Source organism: Onychostruthus taczanowskii, unplaced genomic scaffold, assembly GCF_017590055.1.
Source record: "Onychostruthus taczanowskii isolate IOZ18803 unplaced genomic scaffold, ASM1759005v1 scaffold15, whole genome shotgun sequence".
Taxonomy (NCBI): Eukaryota; Metazoa; Chordata; class Aves; order Passeriformes; family Passeridae; genus Onychostruthus; species Onychostruthus taczanowskii.
The window spans coordinates 503,996-526,692 of NW_024498685.1; the positions used below are offsets into that span (position 1 = coordinate 503,996).

At 45.1% G+C, this 22,697-nt stretch overlaps 1 protein-coding gene across 1 annotated transcript; it reads right to left on the bottom strand.

Annotated features, from left to right (window-relative positions):
- Window positions 1–5,996: 5,996 nt before the first annotated feature.
- On the bottom strand, window positions 5,997–12,426 carry LOC121332923 (C-type lectin domain family 5 member A-like). Its single transcript, XM_041398847.1, has 7 exons — window positions 12,345–12,426; window positions 10,288–10,362; window positions 9,645–9,731; window positions 8,136–8,195; window positions 7,446–7,588; window positions 6,686–6,795; window positions 5,997–6,147 (listed from the first exon to the last, which is right to left on the bottom strand). The coding sequence occupies exons 1-7, from the start codon at window positions 12,424–12,426 to the stop codon at window positions 5,997–5,999; spliced, it is 708 nt and encodes a 235-aa protein (XP_041254781.1).
- Between the last annotated feature and the right edge of the window lie 10,271 nt (window positions 12,427–22,697).

Consider the following 22,697-nt stretch of genomic DNA (forward strand, 5'->3'; position numbering starts at 1 on the left):
TTCAAGGAGAAGTCGGCTCCTACAAAATCTCATTGGGATCTTGTGACATCAGCAAATTCCAGGAACTAACACGAGGAGAGAAGGCTCTGGTTTGGTTTGGTTGTTTGGTTTTGTCTGGTGGGGTTTGTTTTTTTTTTTTTTGTTTTTGTTTTGTTTTGTTTTGTTTTTGGTTTTTTTGGTGTTTTGGGTTTTTTTATGGTTTGTTTCCCCCCCCCCCCCCCCCTCTTTTTTTTTTTTTTTTTTTTTTTTTTTGGTTTTTTTCCCCCCCCCCCCCCAATTTTATTTATTCCATATTTATTATTTTTCTTCTTTTGTATGGAGAAGGAGAGTAAAATCAAGTATTTAAATGTTGATTACTTAAACCTCTTTGGAAACCCTGGCCAGTGATTTCCTTTACCTAGAAGAACATAAAGCCTGATGATGCTGGCTTGCCCTTGGGGATGAAGGTCCAATAGAAATTTCAGCATTGCTTGGAAGACAGGGCCACAGATATCATCCATTTCCTCTGGTGGTTTTGCACAATAACTGCTATACTTACAACAGATCTGGGCTGTGTTGTGTGTTCAAACAGCCTGAGGAACACAGCTCTTTCCAAGTCATCATGTGGGCTCTGTGTGAGGCTGGTGAGGAATTCAGCAGTAGTTTATCCAAAATAAGCATCCTTCTGTACCTGGGCAGGAAACTTCAAACAGAAAACCATAGGAATGGGAGGTTACACTTTAAGCTTTCACTGCAGTCTCCAATTACTTTGATTGCCAAGGATTCTGAGCAGTGGTGAGTTGCTAAAAATAATCTCCAGGTGTTTGTGTTTCAGCTTATTAAGAACCATATAAACTTTATACTTCCATAAGTATAATTTGAATTGTGCTTGATTTTAGCCTTTGCCTGCAGCAGGAGTTCATTTAAGCACTGAACTGGGAGAGCTGGACTGGTCAAAATTCCCAGGAAGGCACTGGGGAAGAACAGGAAAGATAAAAGGATGAAGAGGAATCCAAAGGATATGTGTGACAAGGCTTAAGGCATAGTGGCTTCAGGGAGGCTAGGGAACTGAGGATCCCCAGGAGAGAGAAGAGGTGATGGGTCCAGAGAGCACAAGCTGGAGACTTTTCCAGAGGTTTTTCAAGACATGAATCCATAAGGGCAGAGGATGAGAGGGGATGTGGAATTAGGGCAGCAGGGAGGTTCAGTACCTGCTTGATGTAGAGCATGTTTCACATACAAGGAGACAGTGGAACATTGGTGTGTGCATAGCTGGCATTCTAAGAACAGCTTATTCAGCATTTCTTGCTCTGAAGGAGTGGCTTGGGCTCCTGCCATTCACTCCTGCCTGTCACTGAGGTCAAAAATAGCATTGTGGCTTTTAACCACAGAGCATTCAGAAGTGAGTGCTCTCTTTGTGTTCACCCACGACTACAGAAGGTAATTCTCACAGCTGCAGGAGATTCTCCAGGCTGGCAAAAAAAACCTCTGAGAAATGCTGTCAACATAGCTGTGAATCATCTGGTCCTCAAAACTACTGTTATTAACCCCAGATGCTTGTAACTGAGACACTCACCTTCACCTTCACTTTCCCTGATCAGTTTGGCGAAGAAGCCTCCAGACAATTCCTAAAATAAAAGTTGATAAACAAGACAGGAATTTCTTGAAGGCTAAAGGCAGAATTCTCCAAAGTGAATCACTGGAAAGTTACTTTAAAATATTGCCATGATGTAAGGAGAAAAATGCAAACATTCTAAGGAAAAAGCATGGCATTGTACAAGAGGGCTTTCGTGGGACTGACTTGAAAAGTCAGAGTTGGATCCTGTGGTGCTGCCTCCTGCCTGCTGCTACCCCAAATAATCCCCGAGTACCTTTTGAGACTCATAGAATCATGGAATGGTTTCTATTGGAATAGACTTTATCTAATTCCAACCCCTCTGCCATGGGCAGGGACATCTTCCACTAACCCAGGTTGCTCAGAGCCCCATCCAGCCTGGCCTTGAACACTGCCAGGGATGGGGCAGCCACAGCTTCTCTGGGCAGCCTGTGCCAGGGCCTCAGCAACCCCCTGAGTATTGTTCCTAGTATCGGCTTTAAATCTTTTCTATTTTAGTTCAAAACTGTTCACTCTTGTCCTGTCACTATCTGCTCAGGTAAAAAGTCACTCTCCCTCTTTTTTTACAAGCTCCCTTCAGGCACTGCAAGGCCACAATGAGGTCACCCCAAAGCCTTCTCTTCTCCAGGCTGAACAATCCCAATTCCCTCAGCCTTTCCTCCCAGCAGAGCTGCTCCATCCCTCTGATCCCCTTGGTGTCCCTGCTCTGGCCTGGCTCCAGCAAGCTCCCTGTCCTTCCTGTGCTGGCCCCAGGGCTGGATGCAGCCCTACAAGGGGCACTCAGCAGGGCGGGGCAGAGGGGCAGAATCCCCCCTGCCCTGCTGCCCTGGGGCTCTGGGTGCAGCCCAGCACAGGGGGGTTCTGGGTTGGGGCAGGGCCAGCTCTCACCCACAGCACCCCCAAGTCCTTCTGCCAGGGCTGCTCCCTCTGCTCATCCCCAGCCTGGATTGATCCCAGGTACAGCATCAGCACATGGTCCTGTTAAACCCCATGAGATTCCCATGGACCACTTCCCAAGAAAGAACAGAATTCCTTTATAGATAACTTGTGACTCACCACAGAGCAAACATCACACTTAGCACCTTGAAAAGTCACTCACCATTTGAAGCCTTTGCAGCCACAAACCGAAAATGGTTCCAGAAACTCCAGTGTGTGCTAAAAAGGAACCCAGTCTGCCAGCTCTGTGACACTGTAAGTGCTGCATTTAAGGTGTTCTCTGTGTGTCCTGAGCCCTGCTTGCTGTTCTGACAGCAAATCTGCATTGGCAGTGCATCCTCCCTGAACTGCCCATTTGGCAGTGAGGTCCATTTCTTGCATTGGTGCATTTGTCATTTAGAACCAGATAAATTGTTTGCATGTGCAATACTGCATGAACTTCTTTTGTTTACATAAAATATCACTCATCTCTGAGATGTCTGTTCATGTCTGTCTCTGCTTAGTTACTTCTATGCAACAGCTTCTGGGCTTTTTAATGGTTTGGGGTGGTTTCTTTTGAGAACCTTGCCTTCATTTACTGTTTTCTCCTGCAATAAAACCAAAATCCTTTAGTTGTAATTTTTGCCAAGATCCTCAGAGCATTTTTTCCACTAAGTGTATCCTAAATACCACAGCTGGCTTGAGACACAGTTGGGATACAGGTCCATAGAAATAGGACAAGCCCCAAGGATCAGCTCTTGGAGGTGTTCCTGTCATAGGTTCTCCTTGATAAAGATCACTAATGGAGCCAGTCCTGTGTCCAGGATGTTCTCCTCTGGGGCTGGTGCTGCCAGCCTGGCCTGTCTCAGGGAGTGTCACCTATTGCCCAGCTGCAGCAAGAATTAAACCAGCCTGACATTCTCTGAGGCACTGAGCACAGAAGGAGAAAGAAATGTTTCACCCTTCCCTTGCAGTAGGGATGCCAGAGGTAATCCAAGAGTCACAAGCTGTAAAGTGGAAGTTTATTGTAAAATTTAGGTCACAAGATCAGAGAATTGTGAACAAGAACAACACAGAGACAGAGGAAACAAAGCACTTTCAGTCAAACTTCCTGTGGCTTTCTGGGTCTGATGGAGTTTGTGCAGTTCCACACTGGCCCCATGGTGGCTTCCCCTTCCCACCCTTCTGATGCACAGCTGCTGCCTCTGCTGCCTGCTGAAGGCTTCATCTGTGGGTCAGTGGCTCCCAGGGAAGAGGCTTTTCCCTGGCCCTACCTTCAGAAGAGCCCACCTGATCCAAGGGATCAGGGCAGCTGGAATATGAAAATAGAAGGCAGAAATCTATAGTACAACACAGAATGCTCTCCCACCCTCTCCAGTGAAATGAGTGCAAGCAAAGAACCCCTCCAGCTCAGCTTCCTTCTGAAATAACAGTACAGATCCTGGGGTCTGACACTGGGATTGTTCTGCTACAGCTCCATGTTCTTACTCTGTTCTTTGGGGATGTATTGGATTTTACCAATATTACCGAACAGGATCGCCTTGGTCTGTCTGGCCTTGGCTGCTGACCAAACAGTGGCACCTGTGGTCCTTCCTCCCCAGAGATGCTGTTCAGTGCCTGTGCTCGCAGCTGAGCATGTGGAGACAAGTCCGGGCATGTCCCGAGCCCCAGTGCTTGTGGGCTGGAGCTTGCTGTTGAGGGGGTCACTCCTCGAGCCTTCCTGAGCTGGAGAAACCTTTAAGGCAATGGTGAAGAAAAGAGCGGGTCCTGATGCAGAGTTTTTAATCCAGGGTTTTTCTTTCGGGCCGCATGGCCTCTGAATCCTGCAACAACTCCAACAGCACTCTCAACTGCGTGGTGTGCTTGCCTTTTTAGCTGCGGAGAGGGGCAGGGGAGGGAACACAGGGACCGCCAACCAGGTACAGGGGGAGGAGGGGGTCTCAGATGAGAGGGACACCTGGGTGGGCCAATGGCTCCCCAAGGGGTGGAGAGCATCCTTTGAACCTGCGCCAATCACTCGATGCTCCCCTTGGAATTTTTGGGTTGATAGACAATGCCCAGCAGGGGTCAAGGGTGGGGAAAGGAGAGGTGATTGACACACCACCTGGGGAAGGAAACTTCAGGGAGAAACCAGGGGAACTGAGGCACACCATGACAACACACCGCAACAGGGATGGAAAGTCAGGGAAAGAACTGGGAATACGTTTCCAAAACATCTTGATGTGAGCAGTCAGTGAGGAGGATGGCTGGTGTGAGGGATGTCAAAATGTGCTTTCAGTTTAGACAGTTTTTCCTGTAGGATTCCATTTCCCCTTCCAATGGCCACAACATTGGAATTTTTTGTATATGGATTTTTTGATTGAGCAATTTTTTCCCAGAATATCAGTGTCACTTCTTCAAGGACTTCACAGAGCTTTCTCCACCCTGCAGCTGAAGGAGAGAGCCATGAACAGCACCAATAAAGGAGGAATGATTCTGCCTAAAGGACACAGCAAGAAGAAATATTCTTGGAGTCACACAAGGCCCAGGATCCCAAGAGCCCCTAAAGAACATGGGCAGAGCTTTGGTGACATTCCCTGTTTCTTAACACAACTCTGATTTCCTGATGCCAGCTATTTCTGCTGTTGGCTTGAACATTTCTGAGCAGGAAAAGCCTTCAGGCATCATTTCCTTCTGTGATCAATCTCCAGTGAAAAGAGGTCAGAGCACCATGTTGCCATTCCCATGTTGCTGGTGAGAAGCATGAGAGTGTGGGTCACTCTCATGCTTCTCACCAGCTCCTTCACAGGTCACTATGGGTTTCATTGTCCTGGTTTCTGCCCAGATCAGCTGCTGTTGGGATTCTGTTCTCCAGGCTTTGCAGTTTCTGCTGGTCTCCATCCTGTGCCCTCCCCAGCAGATCCAAGATCTGACATTCCTTCCCTTCCCCACACAGGACTGGAGCTGATTTTATGCCCAGAGCTTTGCTGCTTTAGGAGCCTTTCCCTTGGGCTGATTCCCAATCTCCTCGCAGGCTCTGGGGTTGCCCTTCCCTACAGGATCCCAGCCAGAAATCTGTGCTGCCCTTCCCTTGTGGCTGCAGGCAAGGCTAGGCTGTGGCCAGGGGGGGAAGGGTCTCCTTGTCCCCAGGCAGGGCTGGGAACACGGGGCTGTGGATGGATGTGACTTGCAGAGTCAGGATCTGTTTGGGATCACCCCTGTCCCCAGGCTGGACTCCTCTCCCCTGGCAGTGCCTGCCTGGAAGTGCCACCTCTGGCATGAGACAATCCCAGACTCCTCCTGTGTGCCAGTGCCAGCTCTTCCAGAGGGGATCCACCCAGGCTCAGACACCATCAGGGAAAGGGTGGGCTGAGCTCAGCCCTGAGTCTGGAGAGAGGCTGCAGGAGAGCCTGGGAGCAGAGACTGGGCAGATATAGAGAAATGAGACATCCCATCCACAATTCCTACAGGAAGCTGGGCATAACATATCAGCCTGGACCTCTTGTTTTTAGCTCTCCTTCTGATGCCTTTTTGTCATTGTTGCAGCTTTTTCACACATATTTTGTGTTGTTGAGGATCCACCACAATTTTCAGTATGTACTTCACCAAATCCAATGACTGTGCAGTGATAGTCATTATACTTTCTGCTTAGACTGAACCTGAACAGGGGAAAAAAGTCAAATGTGATCACATTCCTGACATGCAGTGAAAGGCAGAGTGGCACCTGCTAAGCTGTATTACTGTCACTGGGACCAGGAACTGCCTTGCTGGAATCTCCCTCCCATTCCTCACTGTTGTTCCCCACAGCTCCACAAAAGTTTCTGGGCAATGCTTTCCCATCCAGAAATATTCCCCTGCTTTGATTCCCGCCAGCCAATGGTGCTGACATCACCCTCTCTTTTGTCCCTGCCTCCTGTCTCCTTCCTTTCCCCAGGGAGCTGCATCCACCCAGCCAGACCCTTCCCCAGCAGAACTCCAGCTGTGTCCTCTCCTGCCATGGTTACAGGACAGCCCTGTGTTCCCTGGCCTTGAAAGGCTCCCTTTCCTTGGCACAGACATGTGCTGAAGCACCTGCATCTCCAGGAATCAGGTTCCCCCAAACCACAGTCCCTGATCTCCCTTGGGCTCTCCACTCTGGCTTTGGGATTTTCCTCTTCCCAGATATTGCATGGCAGGGACTTGCTGGAAGGAGCTCACATGGCTGGGTCATGTTCCATGTTGTTGATCCACTTCCACTTCTGCTCCTCTTGAGAGTATGTGAGACCAAGTAAGTAGTAGTTATATCTTGATAGTGAGTGCAGGTATCTCTGAAAAGGAAGCCAATGGGAACACATAAAAATGACATTTTCTTCACCAGAGGCACAGAAGGCTCAGTGCTGGACAGCCAGCAGAGAGAGTGCAGTGTGCATCCAAGCCACACCACCTCTGCCCACAGCTCCATAGATTGCATTTTTCCATTTCTATTGAAGATCATCTCCCTTTTGGAGGCCTCTTATGAAGATAATAAAGGTAAAAATACACCTGTGGTGCCATTACAGCTGTACTTTGCAGTCAGACAGGTGTGACTTGATGGCTGAGGACACTTTTCCCTTCTGATGGGGATGGCAAAGCCTTTTCAGGTTTTGTCACAGCCATGGCTCTGACAAAGAAGTGTCTGTCCAGCCTCCATGGCCTGTGTGCTAAATGCCTGTAAAAGCCCAGCCAGCTGGGCAGGGAGTTTGCTCCTTGCCATGGGATCAGCCTGGGCACAGAAGCTTCCAGGGACAGGACTCCAAGCCCCAGGAGGCCTCTCCCTGTGCAGGGCTTTGCTCCCACTGCCAGGGCTGGGGTGTCCATGGGTGGCAGCAGGTCCCAGAGCCCAATGCCATGTGACAGGAGCTGGCAGAAGTGTCACTGCTCAGCCCTTGGCCAGGGAGCTCCAGCCCCCCAAGCAGCTGCCCCAGGAGCTGGATCTCACCAGCTCTTCCCTGCTGTCAATGACCACCAGGTCTGAGCCCATGGCAGTGCATTCTGCACGGGAGGCATTCCAGTCCTTTGGTTTCACCTCTGGAGAAAAGAAGTAGCATTTTCTCTCACGTTTTTTCCATGGTGGGGGGCAGCCTGCAGAAGGGAAGAAGAGGTGTGTAAAATCCATATTCACACTGACCAAAAGACAGGACAGAGAGGCAATTCCAGCCACAGAAATGCCTGTGTGCTCCTGCTGAGAATTGTCACTAGAGCACAAGGGATTTCCCCACAGCCTCTGGAGCTGATACCAGCCCAGAATCACCAGGCAGAAGCCAGACAGGAAGCAGCACAGCAAACATGATCCAGCCTTTCCCATCTTTGCTTAGCAACTCCTAAAGAGCCACAGGGAATTGCACTGAGTTCAAAGGCTGCTAATTGAGGGCCTTGGAAAAGCAGTGGAGGCACATTATCCATCCTGTTCCCTGCATTGCTGGGCTTCCAGAGGGATGGTTCTTCCTGTGCCTTCCAGAGCTCATCCTGGGAGTGTCCATGATCAGGTTTCTATTCCTGAGATGGGAGAGGTTTTCTTTCTTTGTTTCTCTTCTCAACAAAATACAGTCACACACCCTCAGCTGCCCTCTTCACAGTCAATCCCACAGGCTTCTGGAAACTCCCTCTGGAATGACAGAGGATTACCTACCTAGTGCCTCTTCAGGGATGGTTGTTGTTAATTCCTGTTGGCTGTTTGCAGTTGGACCATCTGGAAATAAGAACACAATTTCTGCTTGCAAGGAGTGGCCACAGTGCCACTCAGAGAGGTCAGAGCTCTGCTGGACCTCTCTGACGCCCCCATCACCCAACACAGAATGCAAACTCTGCCTCTTTGCTCATGGGTCTACTATAAAAATCATAAAATGGTCAGGAAAGGTTCCACTGAGTAAAAGGCAACACTTAAGTTCATTTAAACAAGTTGCATCTTAACAACAGTGTCTTTGTTAACAAGACCCTATGGAAAATTCATACAAAACTAAAACTTAGAATAAACTCAAAATGCAACAGTTTGTATTTGGAGCACAAGTGAAACCTGTGTGCTCTTGAACTTAAAAACTACCTTGATTTCATTTCTCAAATTTGATCTAGATCTCAATTTACTTAGGAGTATTTTTTCAGGTCGGCAGCAGTTCAAAGCCAGTACTGAGCCCCACAAAAGAACTATAAATAAAGCCCGTCCTGGATCTACGTCTAAGGACAACTCCTCTTTCAGTGTTGGACTTAAAGCTATACTAAATGCAAATTACACTTTTTTATTTTCTGTTGGTTCAGTATTTGTTTTTAATTTGCACCACCCTTTGCTGTTTGGCATTTATAAATGTCAGGGCACTGTCAGACATCAATCCTGAACTCTTTGCCTTAAAAAAGAATGCCTTGCCTACCCCAGCCTTGTTTTTTAAGTTCCAATGATCAAAGACTTTGCCCTATCTTCCCCATGTGCATCTCTGAGCAGGTGGCAAACTCTGGGACTGGAGAGTGATTGGTTGTGGAAGCTTCACAAGTTTTCTCAGCTATCAAAGGATGGAAAGAAACAAGCAAAACCATCTGAAATTTTAAAATGATACCTTGAAAACTTTTAAAGGAAATAACAATTGGGTCTTTTTTATTTTTTTTTTTAATTTTTTTTTTTCTGATGGAAGTAAGATTTTTTTTCTATAAAATATAATTTATCTTTTTACATAGCTCAAAATATCCCATTATCCTAAGCAAACTCTTTTGAGATGTGATTTAGTTCCTCCTTCAAATGAACTTTAATTCATAATTATTTTAAGATTTTTGGTGTTATGGACATCTTGGTCTCATGATACAACCTCATCAGGTTGTGGGATTCTCCCACTTAGCAATTGTATTACTGGCAGGCATTATCAAATCTTAACTTGTTTCTTCAAAACATTTGTATAATAAATTCCTTATTATTTGAATGTTGTCCATTTTTCATTGGGATTTTGGCTTTTTAATCTGTTGGAATTTTCAACTTTCAAACCACTCAACTCTCTTACAGATATCCTCTTACAGCTATGGTTGGATAAAAACTGCTGTCCTTTGCCTTCAAACCAAACTTCTGTTCCTACTGGCTTTGGATGTCATGGCCTGGACATCAGACAGTGGGAGAGAGACACAAATAAATGGCTGTTATGACACTAACAAAAGAACTTACATGTGATTACTAAATATACTGCCAGGACCAGTACGAGGATTATCACCACCAATATAGCGACATATTTTCTGGAACAACGGCTTTTACCTACAGAGGAACAGAAAAATAAACATTAGGGGAACATCTGGACAGAAGCCCCTTTCCTCTGCATTCCAAGGTGCCCTTTTTAGGCTCCCACTGGTACTCTGGAGCCTTCCAGATCTGCAGGCTGGATCCAGGCTCAATGTCCTGGTGCTTCCCCACTGGCTCTGGACCCCTGTGCTCAGGAAACTGAACAGATCCCAACATGCCATGGGTTTGAGGAGAGGTGAAAAGGAAAAGAGTCCTTGCAATCAATGCCCTCCCTCTGCTTCCTCATCTCCTTTGTTCACTTTCCCCTGCTTCTGGGGACAGGAGCCTGGGCTCGGTGGGTGTCTGGGTGCGGCCCATTACATCCTTCTGTCCCTCTGCCAGGAAAGCCAACAAGTGTTTAGGGGCACAGAATGCAACACCTCGGCTGCCCCTGCTCTGAGCGTGGAAAGCAGACAATTGTATCCTTCTGCCTCCTCGTGGTTTTGTGTCACTGTGTGTTTGGGAGATCAGGATCAGCCCCTCTGCCCTTCTTGTTTAAATTCCCATCACTTTATCAGACAACTAAACTCACCTGCTGATTTGCAGTTTGCTGCAGCATTTGCGTCTTGGGCTTTCACTTTCACTTCTGCATAGGTACAATCTGAGCCTGGGAACAAGAACAGAGCACAGAGAGAGCTGAGAATCAACTTAAATGAAACAAAAATGACTAAAATTCTGAGAAATGCTGAACACAGGACAGCATCTGGTTGACGTGACTGTGGATAACTACGTACAAATTATATTTTTCTCGTTATAAGCACTGATCTCTGCTCTGTGTGACCAGGAACAGGACCCAAGGGAACAGCTGGAGCTGTGTCAGGACAGGGTCAGATTGGATATCAGGGAAAGGTTCTTCCCCCAGGGGGTGCTGGGGCACTGAACAGGCCCCACAGCGAATGGTCACAGCCTCAGGACTGCCAGAGCTCAAGCAGCATTTGGACAATGCTCTCAGGGATCCACAGGAGGTATCTGTGCAGGGCCAGGAGTTGGACTAGAGGATCCTTGTGAGTCCCTTCCAGCTCAGGGTATTCTGATTCCATGATCCATGATGACACTTTCACCCTTGGAGCACTTGACAGAGGCAGGAAGAGATCTGGTTTCTCTTCAAGGCAGACAATACCAGAGGGGACAGGGGCTCACACTCACATTGTCAGTCTTGACAAAAGGGAAGGAAAGTGTCAAGGGTGGCCTAAGGTTGTTCATCCCAACAGGAATGGTAAGAATGACTAAAACATCAAACCTGAAAATTGCAGATTGTGCTAAAATTGGAGAGGTTCAAGATTTTATCTAAATTAACAAGATAACAGGGAGAATAGTGAAATCTGTTTTACCATCTGCAGGTAATAAATACAAAGCAGCAGGGAAGAAAACCTGTAGAGAGGAAATAAAGGTCAGAGAGAGATAAAAAGTGGGTAGAAAATCAAAAATAGGACGTTGCAATGTTGTAAAACTCTCCAAGTCATCATGATATTCAAACTGACCCCCTGGATTCTATCACTGTAAAGAGGTAAGGCAGAAATCAGGGTTTTGAGCTTTTTTCAGAAGCTGGAGACAATATCTGGGAAATCTTGTGCATAAATTCAGAGAACACATAGAAATTTGGTAAGGGCTTCCCTGAAAGGCACGAGCAGAGAAACAGCAAAATGTTGCTAGAAATCTGTCAAAATTTTGGATAAGAATACATGGGTTACATTATAAGGAAAATGGAACTTGTAATCAGGTGGCATCTATTGTGGTCAATTGAGCTCTGAATTCATCTGTTGAAAGGGGGGGTAAAACCCTGTTTCCTGGGTGTTAGTAACTCCACCCATCTGAAAAGACATGCAGAGGGTTCACACTTTCTGCAAAGGAAAAGCACTGGATGGCAAGAAATAATTTCTGCCAGAATGAAAGCAGGGTTAGAAAGAAAGGAAAGAAAAATGAAAATTAAATACACTCTATGAAGTCTGTTAACTGTTATGATGAATTTTAAGGCAGGTATTGAAAAACCAGTATAACCATTTATGTAAAAATTGTTAGTGTATTAAAGAAAGATAAATCCTCGGTTAGAATTTTGCAAAGTCTTTGATCCTTAATCAGACTAAACCTGTCCATGAAAAATTTCAGACTTGTGCATTCAACAAGCAGTTTGTACAGCCAGAGCAGGAGGAGAAGCCCCCAGGCAGTGCCTGCTCTGCTCAGGGAGCAGGAACAACGGTGCAGGAGACTGCTGTGAACACCTGCAACAGCAGCCACTCCATCCTGGGCAGTGTGCTGCAGGAATCTCAGTCTGCTGGGGGACAACAGGCCAGGACCAGGAGCAATGGACGTTCAGCTCTGGAATGGTCTCCAAAATGGATAAAACAACTCTTAATATCACACCAGACATACTGCCTCACACTTGCACCTTAGCAAGAGAAAAGTAGATCTCCCAACAACTTGCCTTTGTAAATATAAACAACCCTCTCTAGACACTCCACCTGCAGTTTTCCAGCACTGGCCCTCATGTTTCCCTTGTGCTCTTTGGGACTTGGGTGCTCCAAGGAACTCTGTCAACATATGTGGGAGAGAGACTGGAGAATGCAAAGAAAGCTCAGTGCTCAGACCTACCTTGGACATCAGGGAGCATTAGGATTCTGGGTCTAGTTGGTTCAGGCAAGTTCAGGTCAGCATAAAGGACATTTTCTGCCATACTTGTTGCTGCTTCTCCTTTTTCCCTCCGTTGGCTGTTCTGACAATGACACTCTGGGTTGGGTACAACTCAGAGCTCCCTCCCCTCTCCAACCCTCAGGAGGAAGTTCTTGACTCTTCTGGTCATGCATCAACTTCTAATGAGAAGAGAATTCTATTTCTACTTCATCTATTGATGGCACAAGGGTTTTATGTCAGTAACATAAGGAAATATAAGTTCACAGCCTCCCTGAAGTCACCTGTGTTGGGAAGTGGTTCTGGATTGGAAGTGTCTTGAGTTCCCAAAGCTTCACCACCCACACACAAAACACTTTGCCCTGCTGTGTCCTGAGCACTGTGGCCTCTGTGCAGCTCACAGACATTTTCTGCTTCTCTACAAGGGAATTCTGGAGGCAAAATGGGGATCAGAAAGTGAGATTGGTCCAGCTTGTTTTGGGAAGCGCAAAAGGTGCTTAAGGCAGCAGCTGGAATAATGTGGCCTAAACAAAACTATCCATTTGCTTTCCAAGTTTGTAATATCCTTCTGGGCAGTTGGGGTCAGCTGTGTCCCCTCTCAATTCCTTGTGCACCCTCAGCCCCCTCAGTGGTGTGGTGGGATGACAAACAGAGGACTCTCTTTAATCTCTGCTCAGCAAAAATTAAAACATCCCTGTGTTCTCAACACTGTTCCAGCACAAATCCAAAATACCAATTGCTATGAAGGAAATTAACTCTATCCCAGCTAAAACCAGCCCAGGGCCCTAGAATTTAAGCAGGATGTGAAGATCCTTGAATGGAGGCTCAGAGGAAGGGAACAAAGCTGGTGGAAGTGTTGGAAGGAATGTCCTGTGAGGAGCAGCTGAGGATTCCATGGTTTGTCCAGTATGGAGAAAAGGAGGCTGAGGTGTGACCTCTTTTCCCTCTGGACTCCTAGCACAGGAAGGACATGGAACTGTTGGAGAGAGTCCAGATGAGGCAAACGAAGTGTTGAGAAGCTGGAGAACCTCTGCCATGAGGAAAGTCTGAGAGAATGAGATTTTTCCGTCTGGAGAACAAAAGCTCTGGGGTGACCTAACTGTGACCTTCCAGTGCCTGAAGGGAGCCACACGAAAGATGGAGAGAGACTCTTGACAAGGGCCTGGAGTGTCTGACAAGAGGAAATGGCTTCACACTTACAGAGAGTGGGCTAAATTGGATATTAGGAATAAATTCTTCTCTGTGGGCATGGTGAGGCCTTGGTACAGATCCCCAAAGAAGTGTGGCTGCCTCATGCCTAGAATTGTCCAAAGTCAGGTTGGATGGGGCTCTGAGCAACCTGGGATAGTGGAAGGTGTCCCTGCCCATGACTGGGAAGGTGAAATGAGATGATCTTAAGGTGTCTTCCAACCCAAACCATTCTATGATTCAATGATTACTGTATTCCTGTCTTTATAGAAATATAACACATTGCTTTTCTGATTTAGAACAAACTATAGGAAAAAGTTGAGTCGTTTTTAATAAAATAAATACCAATTCTGATTGAACCTATTCCTTCCACAGGAAGACAATTTTCCATTATGGATATATTCTCTCAGGGCCATCAGATCTGGAACACCCTCTGGTGCCAGTGGTCATGGCAGAGGCTTCTTCAAAGGGCCAGGGATGTGTTCTGGTATTCTGTGCCTCATGTCCCATAATCAGAGGCCTAGAGAAGCCAAGCAAACACCAAATGTGTGAGAGAAAGAATAGGAAGTGAAGCAGTTTCTGTGGTGGTTTATGACTCAGAAGTTTGTATTGTAGTCAAATGAAGGTTTGCAGTGGCCCTCAGACCTGACAGGGAGACATGTCCAGAAATTCTGTGGCAGGCTGAAGTGCTGAGGCCTAAACAACAGGCCCTGAGCCAAAGCTGCCTCTAGATGAACCTTCCAACCAAATGTTTTATATATATATATATATATATATAATTTACTTTTCAATCATTAATGAGCTATTGTTATATGTGTATGTTTGGTGTGTGTTTGTTTATTGGCAAAACATGCTTTTACCTTTCCATATCCAGAAACTGGATAAGGCCACATCTGGCCTAATTAGGTGGGTACACAATCAATGACAACTCCCTTGGTTCCCCCTTGAGCCCTGGCGAGGCTTTGGGAGAAATCCAGCAGGGGAATGAAACTAGAAATTATGTCAGCTTGTTTGTTTAAGTGTATGAAAGATGGACTACTGTCGCAACAAAGTTGGGAAGCCATTCCACATCTCCACAAAGGTGGAATGGGTTGGAAAGAATCTTAAAGATCATCTTGTTCCAAACCCTTGCCATGGGCAGGGACATCTGCCAGTATCCCAGGTTGCTCAGAGCCCCGTGCAACGTGGCCTTGGACACTTCCAGGCACAGGGCAGCCAGAGCTTCTCAGGGCAACCCAAAGTATTCTGTGATTTTTCAGCTCCACCAAGTCTTAATTTCTTTTTTCATTCAGATTTTTCTTTTCTATTAGAGAAATGCATTGCTAATTTGCCAGTTGTAACATGGACTGAGTGTAGGAAACATCCATTGAGTTCAATCAACTTTTTTTGGTTTTTACTGCCGGTTTTCTGGAGTGACAAGCACATGATAGCAACAATCCCACTAATTTTGCCATAAAAATAATGTTCCTCTTTCCTGTGGAATATTGCCTACGCTCATCAGCAGGTTCTGCTGCATCTTGAGGGAGATGACTGTGTGGGCTGGTGCTGTTTGAAGAAGGAAGATGAAATACCCCACTGAGTTGATGCTTTTGAACTCCATTTGACAAGGATGGTGCAAATACCATGGGCGGGGGGAAGTTAAAACAGAGCTCCAGCTCCCCTTGTAAATCCTTTTATGTGATACTGAGGTGCTGCATAACTTAATGCTGGAGATAGTACACAGGGTAGTTTGTATCATATTTCTGAGCACTTAGCCACACTTTTCAGCATTTAAATGTATACTTATTATTTCTCTGTGGTATTGTGTATTTTCCACAAAACTATGATGGGGAGTGGTAAATACCTCCAGTAATTTAAAGATGTTTTAAGGTGGGACAATGGATGGGACAATGGCCCTCCATGTCTGTCTTAATAATGAAATGTCTGTGTTAATAATTCTGCTGTAATTCATTAGTATCTAATGAATTTGTCTTCCTAAACTCTAGCTAAGGGCATGGGCAACATCTGACAGAGTTTTCCTAACAGATAACCCCTCACACTCCCACTTCACTCCTACTCTTGCCAGCTCTATTTCTATTTTTCCAAGATGAGTCATGTCCTTCTTTTGGCCTTTGCAATCCCAAACTCAATGTGGCCATGACCAAGAAGGACAGAAGAAGGGGAGATTTTTAATATACCAGGCTCTTGTCCAATATTTACATTGTGCAGCCTCAGGTCAGAGGTGAAGAATCTTCTGGGGTCAGTTGAGTCCGATGCATCTCTGTACCTCATCAAGAAAACAGATTTGGTAAAGATTTCATTACAAGATCCAAATTCAAAGACAAGTAGTCTGCAAATCAGCTACTCTGAAATAGATAAATATTTAAAATTAAATATACATTATGAACAAAGAATGCAGTAAACACTTGGAAAAACAACCCTCCTTTGTGAAAGCAAGCCTTTTGGGCTGGTTTTTCACCCCTTGACAATACTCGAATAATGACTTTTTTTTGGTTGTAGTAAAAAGGAAAATTAAAACAAAAATCACGGATGTGAGAGAGAGAAGTTTAGAAGGAAGATTTCAAATAGAAAACCTCACTAAAATTCCACTTACAGTAACTAGGATGTCTTTCCCTCAAACTATCCGTTCCTTGGGTTCAATGGATGTGCTTGACAGCTGAGCAAATGTGGATTTTTCTGTATTTAATGTGCTTGCTTACTGTATCCAGACCTATAATAATTGGGAGATATTTTCTGATACATAAAAGATTTTAAAAAAACCTGTAACTTTTTTGGGACCAAAATTATCTTCTAATACAAACAAAGAGTAGCACTACCAAGGAGGAAAAAATCATTGTTAACATCAAATATATTTTCTGAAAATAATGGAATGTTTAATACTTTTGAAATAAAACATGTAAATTTTTCCTCTCAGGATGTTCTTTTAGGAGAAATTAAATGCTTTGGGTTTACCCCAAATCACTTTTTAAAACTCATTATTAAACAAATAAGAACAAGTGTTTCTTCTGTCTTTTCCTGCAGTAATTCACAGCCAAAATGTCCCTGTCTGGGTCACAATCCAAGAAAAGATTTAAAAAGTGGTTTTGACAAGAATCATTTTGCAACCAGCTGATGACCATAAGGAAGTCTGGCTACCTCACTCACTCCAACGTTTACCCATTTTTAGACAAACATCATGACATATTTTGTGCAACATATATTTCACTGTTGTGTGAAAGAGGAACTGAAAACAGCTGAACAAAGTAAAACCACTGAAACTGGCAAACTGGTATAAACTCTTTGTATCTGGATAAAATTAAGCTGCCTGTTTCTCTTTTACACTTATAGCAAAAGAAAACAGCTTAGATTTTATTTAGCAGCCTTGGTGGCATTTTTCCCCCTCTAAACTCCAGCTGCTTTGACATCACACTTCTATACTTAGTGGTTGCCTGACAGTGGGAAAAACAAGAATTCCCAAGGATGTCCTATTCTATGCCTGACATATTTAAGTGTGCTGGGGCCTCACCACCCTCACAGGCAACAATTTCTTCCTCATATCCATCTAAACCTCCTCTCTGTCAGTGTGAAGCCATTCCCCTTGTCCTGTCACTCCAGGCCCTTGTCAAGTCTCTCTCCATCTCTCCTGTGGGTTCCCTTCAAACACTGCAGGGCTACAATGAGGTCACCCCAAAGCCTTCTCTCTTCCAGGCTGAACAATCGCAATTCCCTCAGCCTTTCCAGGCTGAAGTTTCCCAGTCTTCTTAGCCTTTCAATATACATTTTTTCCAACATACTTGGAGCATGATCCTTGGCAAAGGGGGATGAAGAAGAAATCTGTTCAGCTTACAGAGAAGCAGATGCTGCCATTTCAGAAGGCACCTCCTGTCACAATGTCAGATCCAGGCAGCTCTGCATGAGGGCTGAATCCACATGCCACCCAGCCAGTGTGGATGTGCAGCTCAACCCCATCAGCTCCTGTTCCTCGTGGTCCCAGCAGAGGTAGAACATGCTGGAAGGAGCCAGGAAGGTGGGGAAATGCAGCAGTGGAGATGCAAGCTGGCCAGAACAAAAGCATGGGAGGAACAAGAGGAAGAGCATTCTCTTGATTCCTGAGAAGAACATCACCATCATCTCTGCAGTCTCTGAGTCTTGCTGATACCTTGGGCAGCTAGTAGAAGCCCAGTTTATATGGAAGTGCCCGAGGCTGGGCCTGTTGCCAGGAAGGAGGGCTAGAACCCAACTGTTCTATATTCAATTTAAAATGTAGGAAAGATCAACACTTTACATAACATGCCCTGGCACTTTGCCTGAATGAAACTGTACTAAGCCATCTCATATACATCTTTAAACATTTTTAACAGCTGTTTTGTCCTACAGAACCAAAACAAGGCAGCCAAGTGTTTACCTCCTACCCAGTACTCCTTAGAGTGGGTGAATGTTTGCAGTCCTCACCAAGTAAAAGGGGCTCTTCTGATGGACTTGTCTTGCCATTGCAGAATCTAAAATGAACCCTGATTGTGCCACTGAGGTGGAATGATTATGGATACATTTGTAGGAAAGAAGCTAAGTCTTAATGCCTCAGCTTATCAGAGGAAGCTGTTGTGGCACATGGAAAAGGCTCCTGTGATAGCAATCTGGAAGAGTAGAATAAGAAAAATGCCTCTGCTCCACATGGTACACCTTGGTGGGAGTGAGTCAGTGGAGAAAAGTGCATCATCTCTTGTGCTGCCTGAGACCTTTCAGTGTAATGACATAAAAATAATAACGCTCAGCAGGTTTCTGACCAGTTCTGCCAGGAAGTGTCTTGTCCATCATCTCCAATTTGCCCAGTTGCATAATCCACTGCAAAACTTATCCCAGATCTGTGGATTCTGGAGGACATGGTAGTTTATTGCTATTAATGTGTAGGGAAAATGTAGAAAAGCCATTTGTATTATTTTTCTGGGGCAAGCATTGGAAGAACAGATGAACAACAGAGAAGGAGAGTTACCTGATCTGACCCTCAGGCATAGGGTTTAAAGAGATCAAATTGCAGATTGCTTGAATCCCAGGTCATGTTGTTGACAGTCCTGCTTTAGACAGCAACTATATTTATGTCTTCTTATTTCAGTTCTCTAATGAAATGCTGACACTTTTTATACTGTCTGCTCCAGAGAGGCACAAGACTCTGTTTTGGGGGTGAATCAGGGCTGAGAGATATAGTAATGCAAATTGAGTATTTGGAGGTTAGGACAGCACAGGGATATCAAAAGTGAGAGACTTTGGCCCCTCCAGGAGATGAACCAAAGACAGAACTAATAATGAAGTGGGGAGGGAAAAAAGCAGGGGAATCTGCATTTTGCAGAGCTGCCCATGGGAGAAATTTTCACTGTGGCTTGCTCTCCACTTTTAGGCAGAAAATCCCTTCCTCACATGGAGAAGAGTGTGAGATTGGAGGATGCAACTGAGACACTGCTGGAATGTGCAACTCTCCTGGAATTACAAGGAGAAGTGGTTTGGCTATGTGACAAGGACTGGAGTTGCATGCTCTCTTGGGTGGAACAGGATGTGGTGGTGTTTGCATGGCACTGCTGAGGGGCGTGGGAGAGATGTGCAGGAAGATACCACAGATTGGCAGTGAGCAGAATGCCAAGGAAGATTTTAAAATTACAGATGACCTGAGATGAGGGAGGAAGATAAAATCTGCTTCCTGTAGAAAACTAAATGCTGCTACAGGAGCCAAGTAAGAAAGAGGAGAGTCAGAACCACAGGATGCAATGACACCTTGGAGTGTCTGCCTCAGGCAAAAGACAGAGACAGACAGGAGAGGAAAGCAGCGAAGTTCCACTGAGTTTTCTCTCTGGGGATTATGATGATGCGCATCAAACTCAGAAGGTGAAGAAGAAGGAAAATGCTGTGCCCAGTACTCTCAAAACAGCCCTGATTGTTCCACTGCTGAAATCCTTTGCTGGCAGCACACACATCCCTGACTCACAGCGAACTTCCACCCCACACCTCCCCAGCTCAGCAACTCCCTGTTGCAGCGCAGGAAGCAGCACAATACTGTTATATAGAGCCAACTGAAGCAATGTCAGTATCATTTCACAGTATGTGCATTCTGGTGGGGTTATTTAACACCTCTGTTCTTTTAGGACAAGTTTTAACAAAAAATTCAACTTAAAAAGAAATTGGGTTTTAAAATGTCTGAAGGCTGATACCCAAATAGGTATTTAACAGAGCGGCAACTTGAACCTATTGTAACTAGGCAAAAAAATATCCTTGCATTCAGCTACTCACGTCTTTGACAGCCCTCTTTTCCATGAATCCATCCCAGATTCTCTATATTTCAAAAAGCTATAGCCCTTGTGGAAGATGGTGCCAAGCTGACTCACCTTTTGCCACACATCTGCAGGCTACTTCTTCCAAATCCTATGGATCATACGGAAACAGCAGAGGAGCTGTAAAGCTCCTTGTTGAATAACACATGCAATCCTGAAGGAAAGGGTGTAGAATAAGGGAGATTTTTTCACAAGCTGCCTTGTGAAAGGACTTCACCTTTACTTAATGTAATTTCTCAGCTCTTTCACTGCTCTGGGCTTGTTCATCCATAGCTGTGTTGCACAAATCCTCCTGTTCCAGGAGTTGTCCTACTGCAGCTGTGAAAAGCTCTTTCCTTCTTCACAGGCTGAAAATCCTGGATACCCAAAAACCCTGAGGATAGAGAGGTGGTGATTCTCTTTATAATAAGTAATTTGCAAAGTGGGTTAGCAGGGAGAGATACATCAGCATGTGAGGGACATTTATGGAATGGGGAATTGTAAGACTGAAGTTCTTTTTCCTCCTTTCCCTTTTCAAGTTTTAAAGGGGTGCCAAAAATACTGCTAAAGGCAGGGGCATCCCAGGTGATGCCTAAAGGCATTTTGGAACAAATATAAACAGTGTCTACATAGCCATTTTCTGGACAGATTTGTCACCTGAAAGCTCAGAGCACTGGAAGCACAGAGAGGGTCAAAAATAAGCTGTTCCCAGGCTGACAAATTGGCTTTACTTTTCTCACATTAGCAAACAGGAGGGCACAGGCACACCCAGAGCTGCAGAAGTGGATGCCTGGTAAATCCTTGCACACTAGATCAGGAGCAATCAGAGAGTCTCTGCTTTTGAAGGCCAGCAATGTGGGCTCTGCAATGACTGTGCATTTGATGTATTGCAGTTACACCCTCCCAGGAGCAGTGTTGAAGTGCGATTATGCAGAAAATATTCCATTCCAGAAAGGCTGTTATTTACAGACAATAGTTTTGTAATGAGGTTTCAGAGACAGAAGTGTTATAACAGTTTGGTCACTGAGCCTTTGTGTCATCACAGCTCAAATATCTGAAGACCTGTATCTGACATCCTGTAAATACCCACTGCTACAATGCTGCTCTTCTCTTCAACTCAGTGACATGGATTCCTAGAAATTCTCCATACTGTGATACCCCTCCCACCCTCACAACCCAAATCACTTATCTGTGCTGTAAAAATGCCCAACAATTAGAAGACAGAATCATAACATTATAGAATGGTTTGGGTTGGAGAGGACCTTAAAGATCATCTCATTTCAACCCTCCTGCCATGGGCAGGAGACCTTCCACTAGACCAGACAGACAGGCCAATGTGCAGAGATGGACAAGAAAGCAGCCACCTCATTTTCTTGGCAAACGTGGTTAAAAAATGGCAATACATAGAGAAACTAAACATGATGCATGGATTGGGCTTTTCAAGAAAGCAAATAATTAGTGCTTCTTTTCTCTGTGAGACTGCATCATGAAAAGTCTGAGGGTGGCTCCAGCTGAGCATGAGTCAGAGGATTCTTCTCAGCATTTTGTAGGTTGTCCTCTTACACACAGAATTTTCTCATTATCTCCTTTCAAATGGCACAGGGATGAGGATGCTACCTGTGTCTGATGGATCTACTTGTTTTTGCAGAGGAATGTGAAAGCAGTGATGATATCTCAGGGCTAGATATTTCTGCCAAGTAATTTCTGTCATCTCTGAAAAAAATCCAACAGTTATCCACAAGAACTCTTATTGGGAAAGATTTTGAAGATGGAGATCACCATGAAGGTTTCAGGAATTAAAAGAGAACAGCAGGTCAGCAAGGAAGGGAAGACAGCAAATTCATGGCAGCTACAGTGAAATGCCATCCATCTGCCTTCTGTATGGGAAGGATGATCAAACTGAATTACAGGCTCAGATGACTTTGCCACTTTTGCCTCAATACTGAATGCCTTGGAAAATGCACCAGCATATGCTATGAGAAATAATATGATGATGCTTACTACAAAGAGCTACTGAAATATACTAATTGTGAAGAAAACATGGCTCCAGCACAGAAGCCCATTTATCAAATGAGGTTTACACCTTCATTAGGGTGACATCCATTCCAGGGGTCAAGGGCATAATTGATCCCAAACTTTGCCCCTGAGGTAGAGCAGACAAAAACCCAAGTGCACAGTTGTGAGAATCAGATATTGTAACTTGGGGCAGCCTAAGCAGTGAAGGAAATGTGACAGAGCAGATGAAGAATGAGCAGCAACTGCACCAGACTAGTAAATTCTTGTAACAAGGGTCTGAGAGATGTGATGAGTGCTCTGTTCACACTGTGCAGTGCACCCACCCTGTGCCATAACATGGTGCAGAACAGAACTCACTTTTCCCAGTACATCATTCTGCTGAAGAATAGGAAAAGGAGCATTTTATGGTCTCTGTGAGGGTTCAGCTGCAAAGGAGTCTCTCTGACACCAGTGGTACAAATAATTCTGGCACTGCAAGCTGGCCTGCTTGTCAGGACTGCCTGCATCACAGCAGGATGGTATTTGTCTGCTAAAATACCCTTGTAATTCTCCGCTCAATTGCCTTCAATAATGGACAATTGCCCTTCTTGGGTCACTCATTTTCCAGGTGTTTCTTCAAGAGGAGTCCTAGGATTTGCCTGAAGCTGAGATGATCACAGCAGTTCATTTTCCCTGAGGTGACTTCTACCATTAAGTGATTCAGCTGTACCTGTCAGGTGGCTTGGTTACTCCTGTAACACTGGAACTGTTTGAGGACCATATCCTGTGGATTTTCCTTTTGCAAAAGAGCCTGTGGGAGTTTGCTGCTATGGTGACTTAAAACACTTCTGAACACCTC

Bases quoted from the DNA above. Each gene is read 5' to 3' on its own strand.
- LOC121332923 (XM_041398847.1), bottom strand. From the start codon at position 12,426: ATGGCAGAAAATGTCCTTTATGCTGACCTGAACTTGCCTGAACCAACT. The intron at 10,363-12,344 runs GTAGGTCTGAGC...TCTTGTTCCCAG, and splicing joins AATGCTCCCTGATGTCCAAG to GCTCAGATTGTACCTATGCA. The intron at 7,589-8,135 runs GTAGGTAATCCT...TCCCTTCTGCAG, and splicing joins CATCCCTGAAGAGGCACTAG to GCTGCCCCCCACCATGGAAA.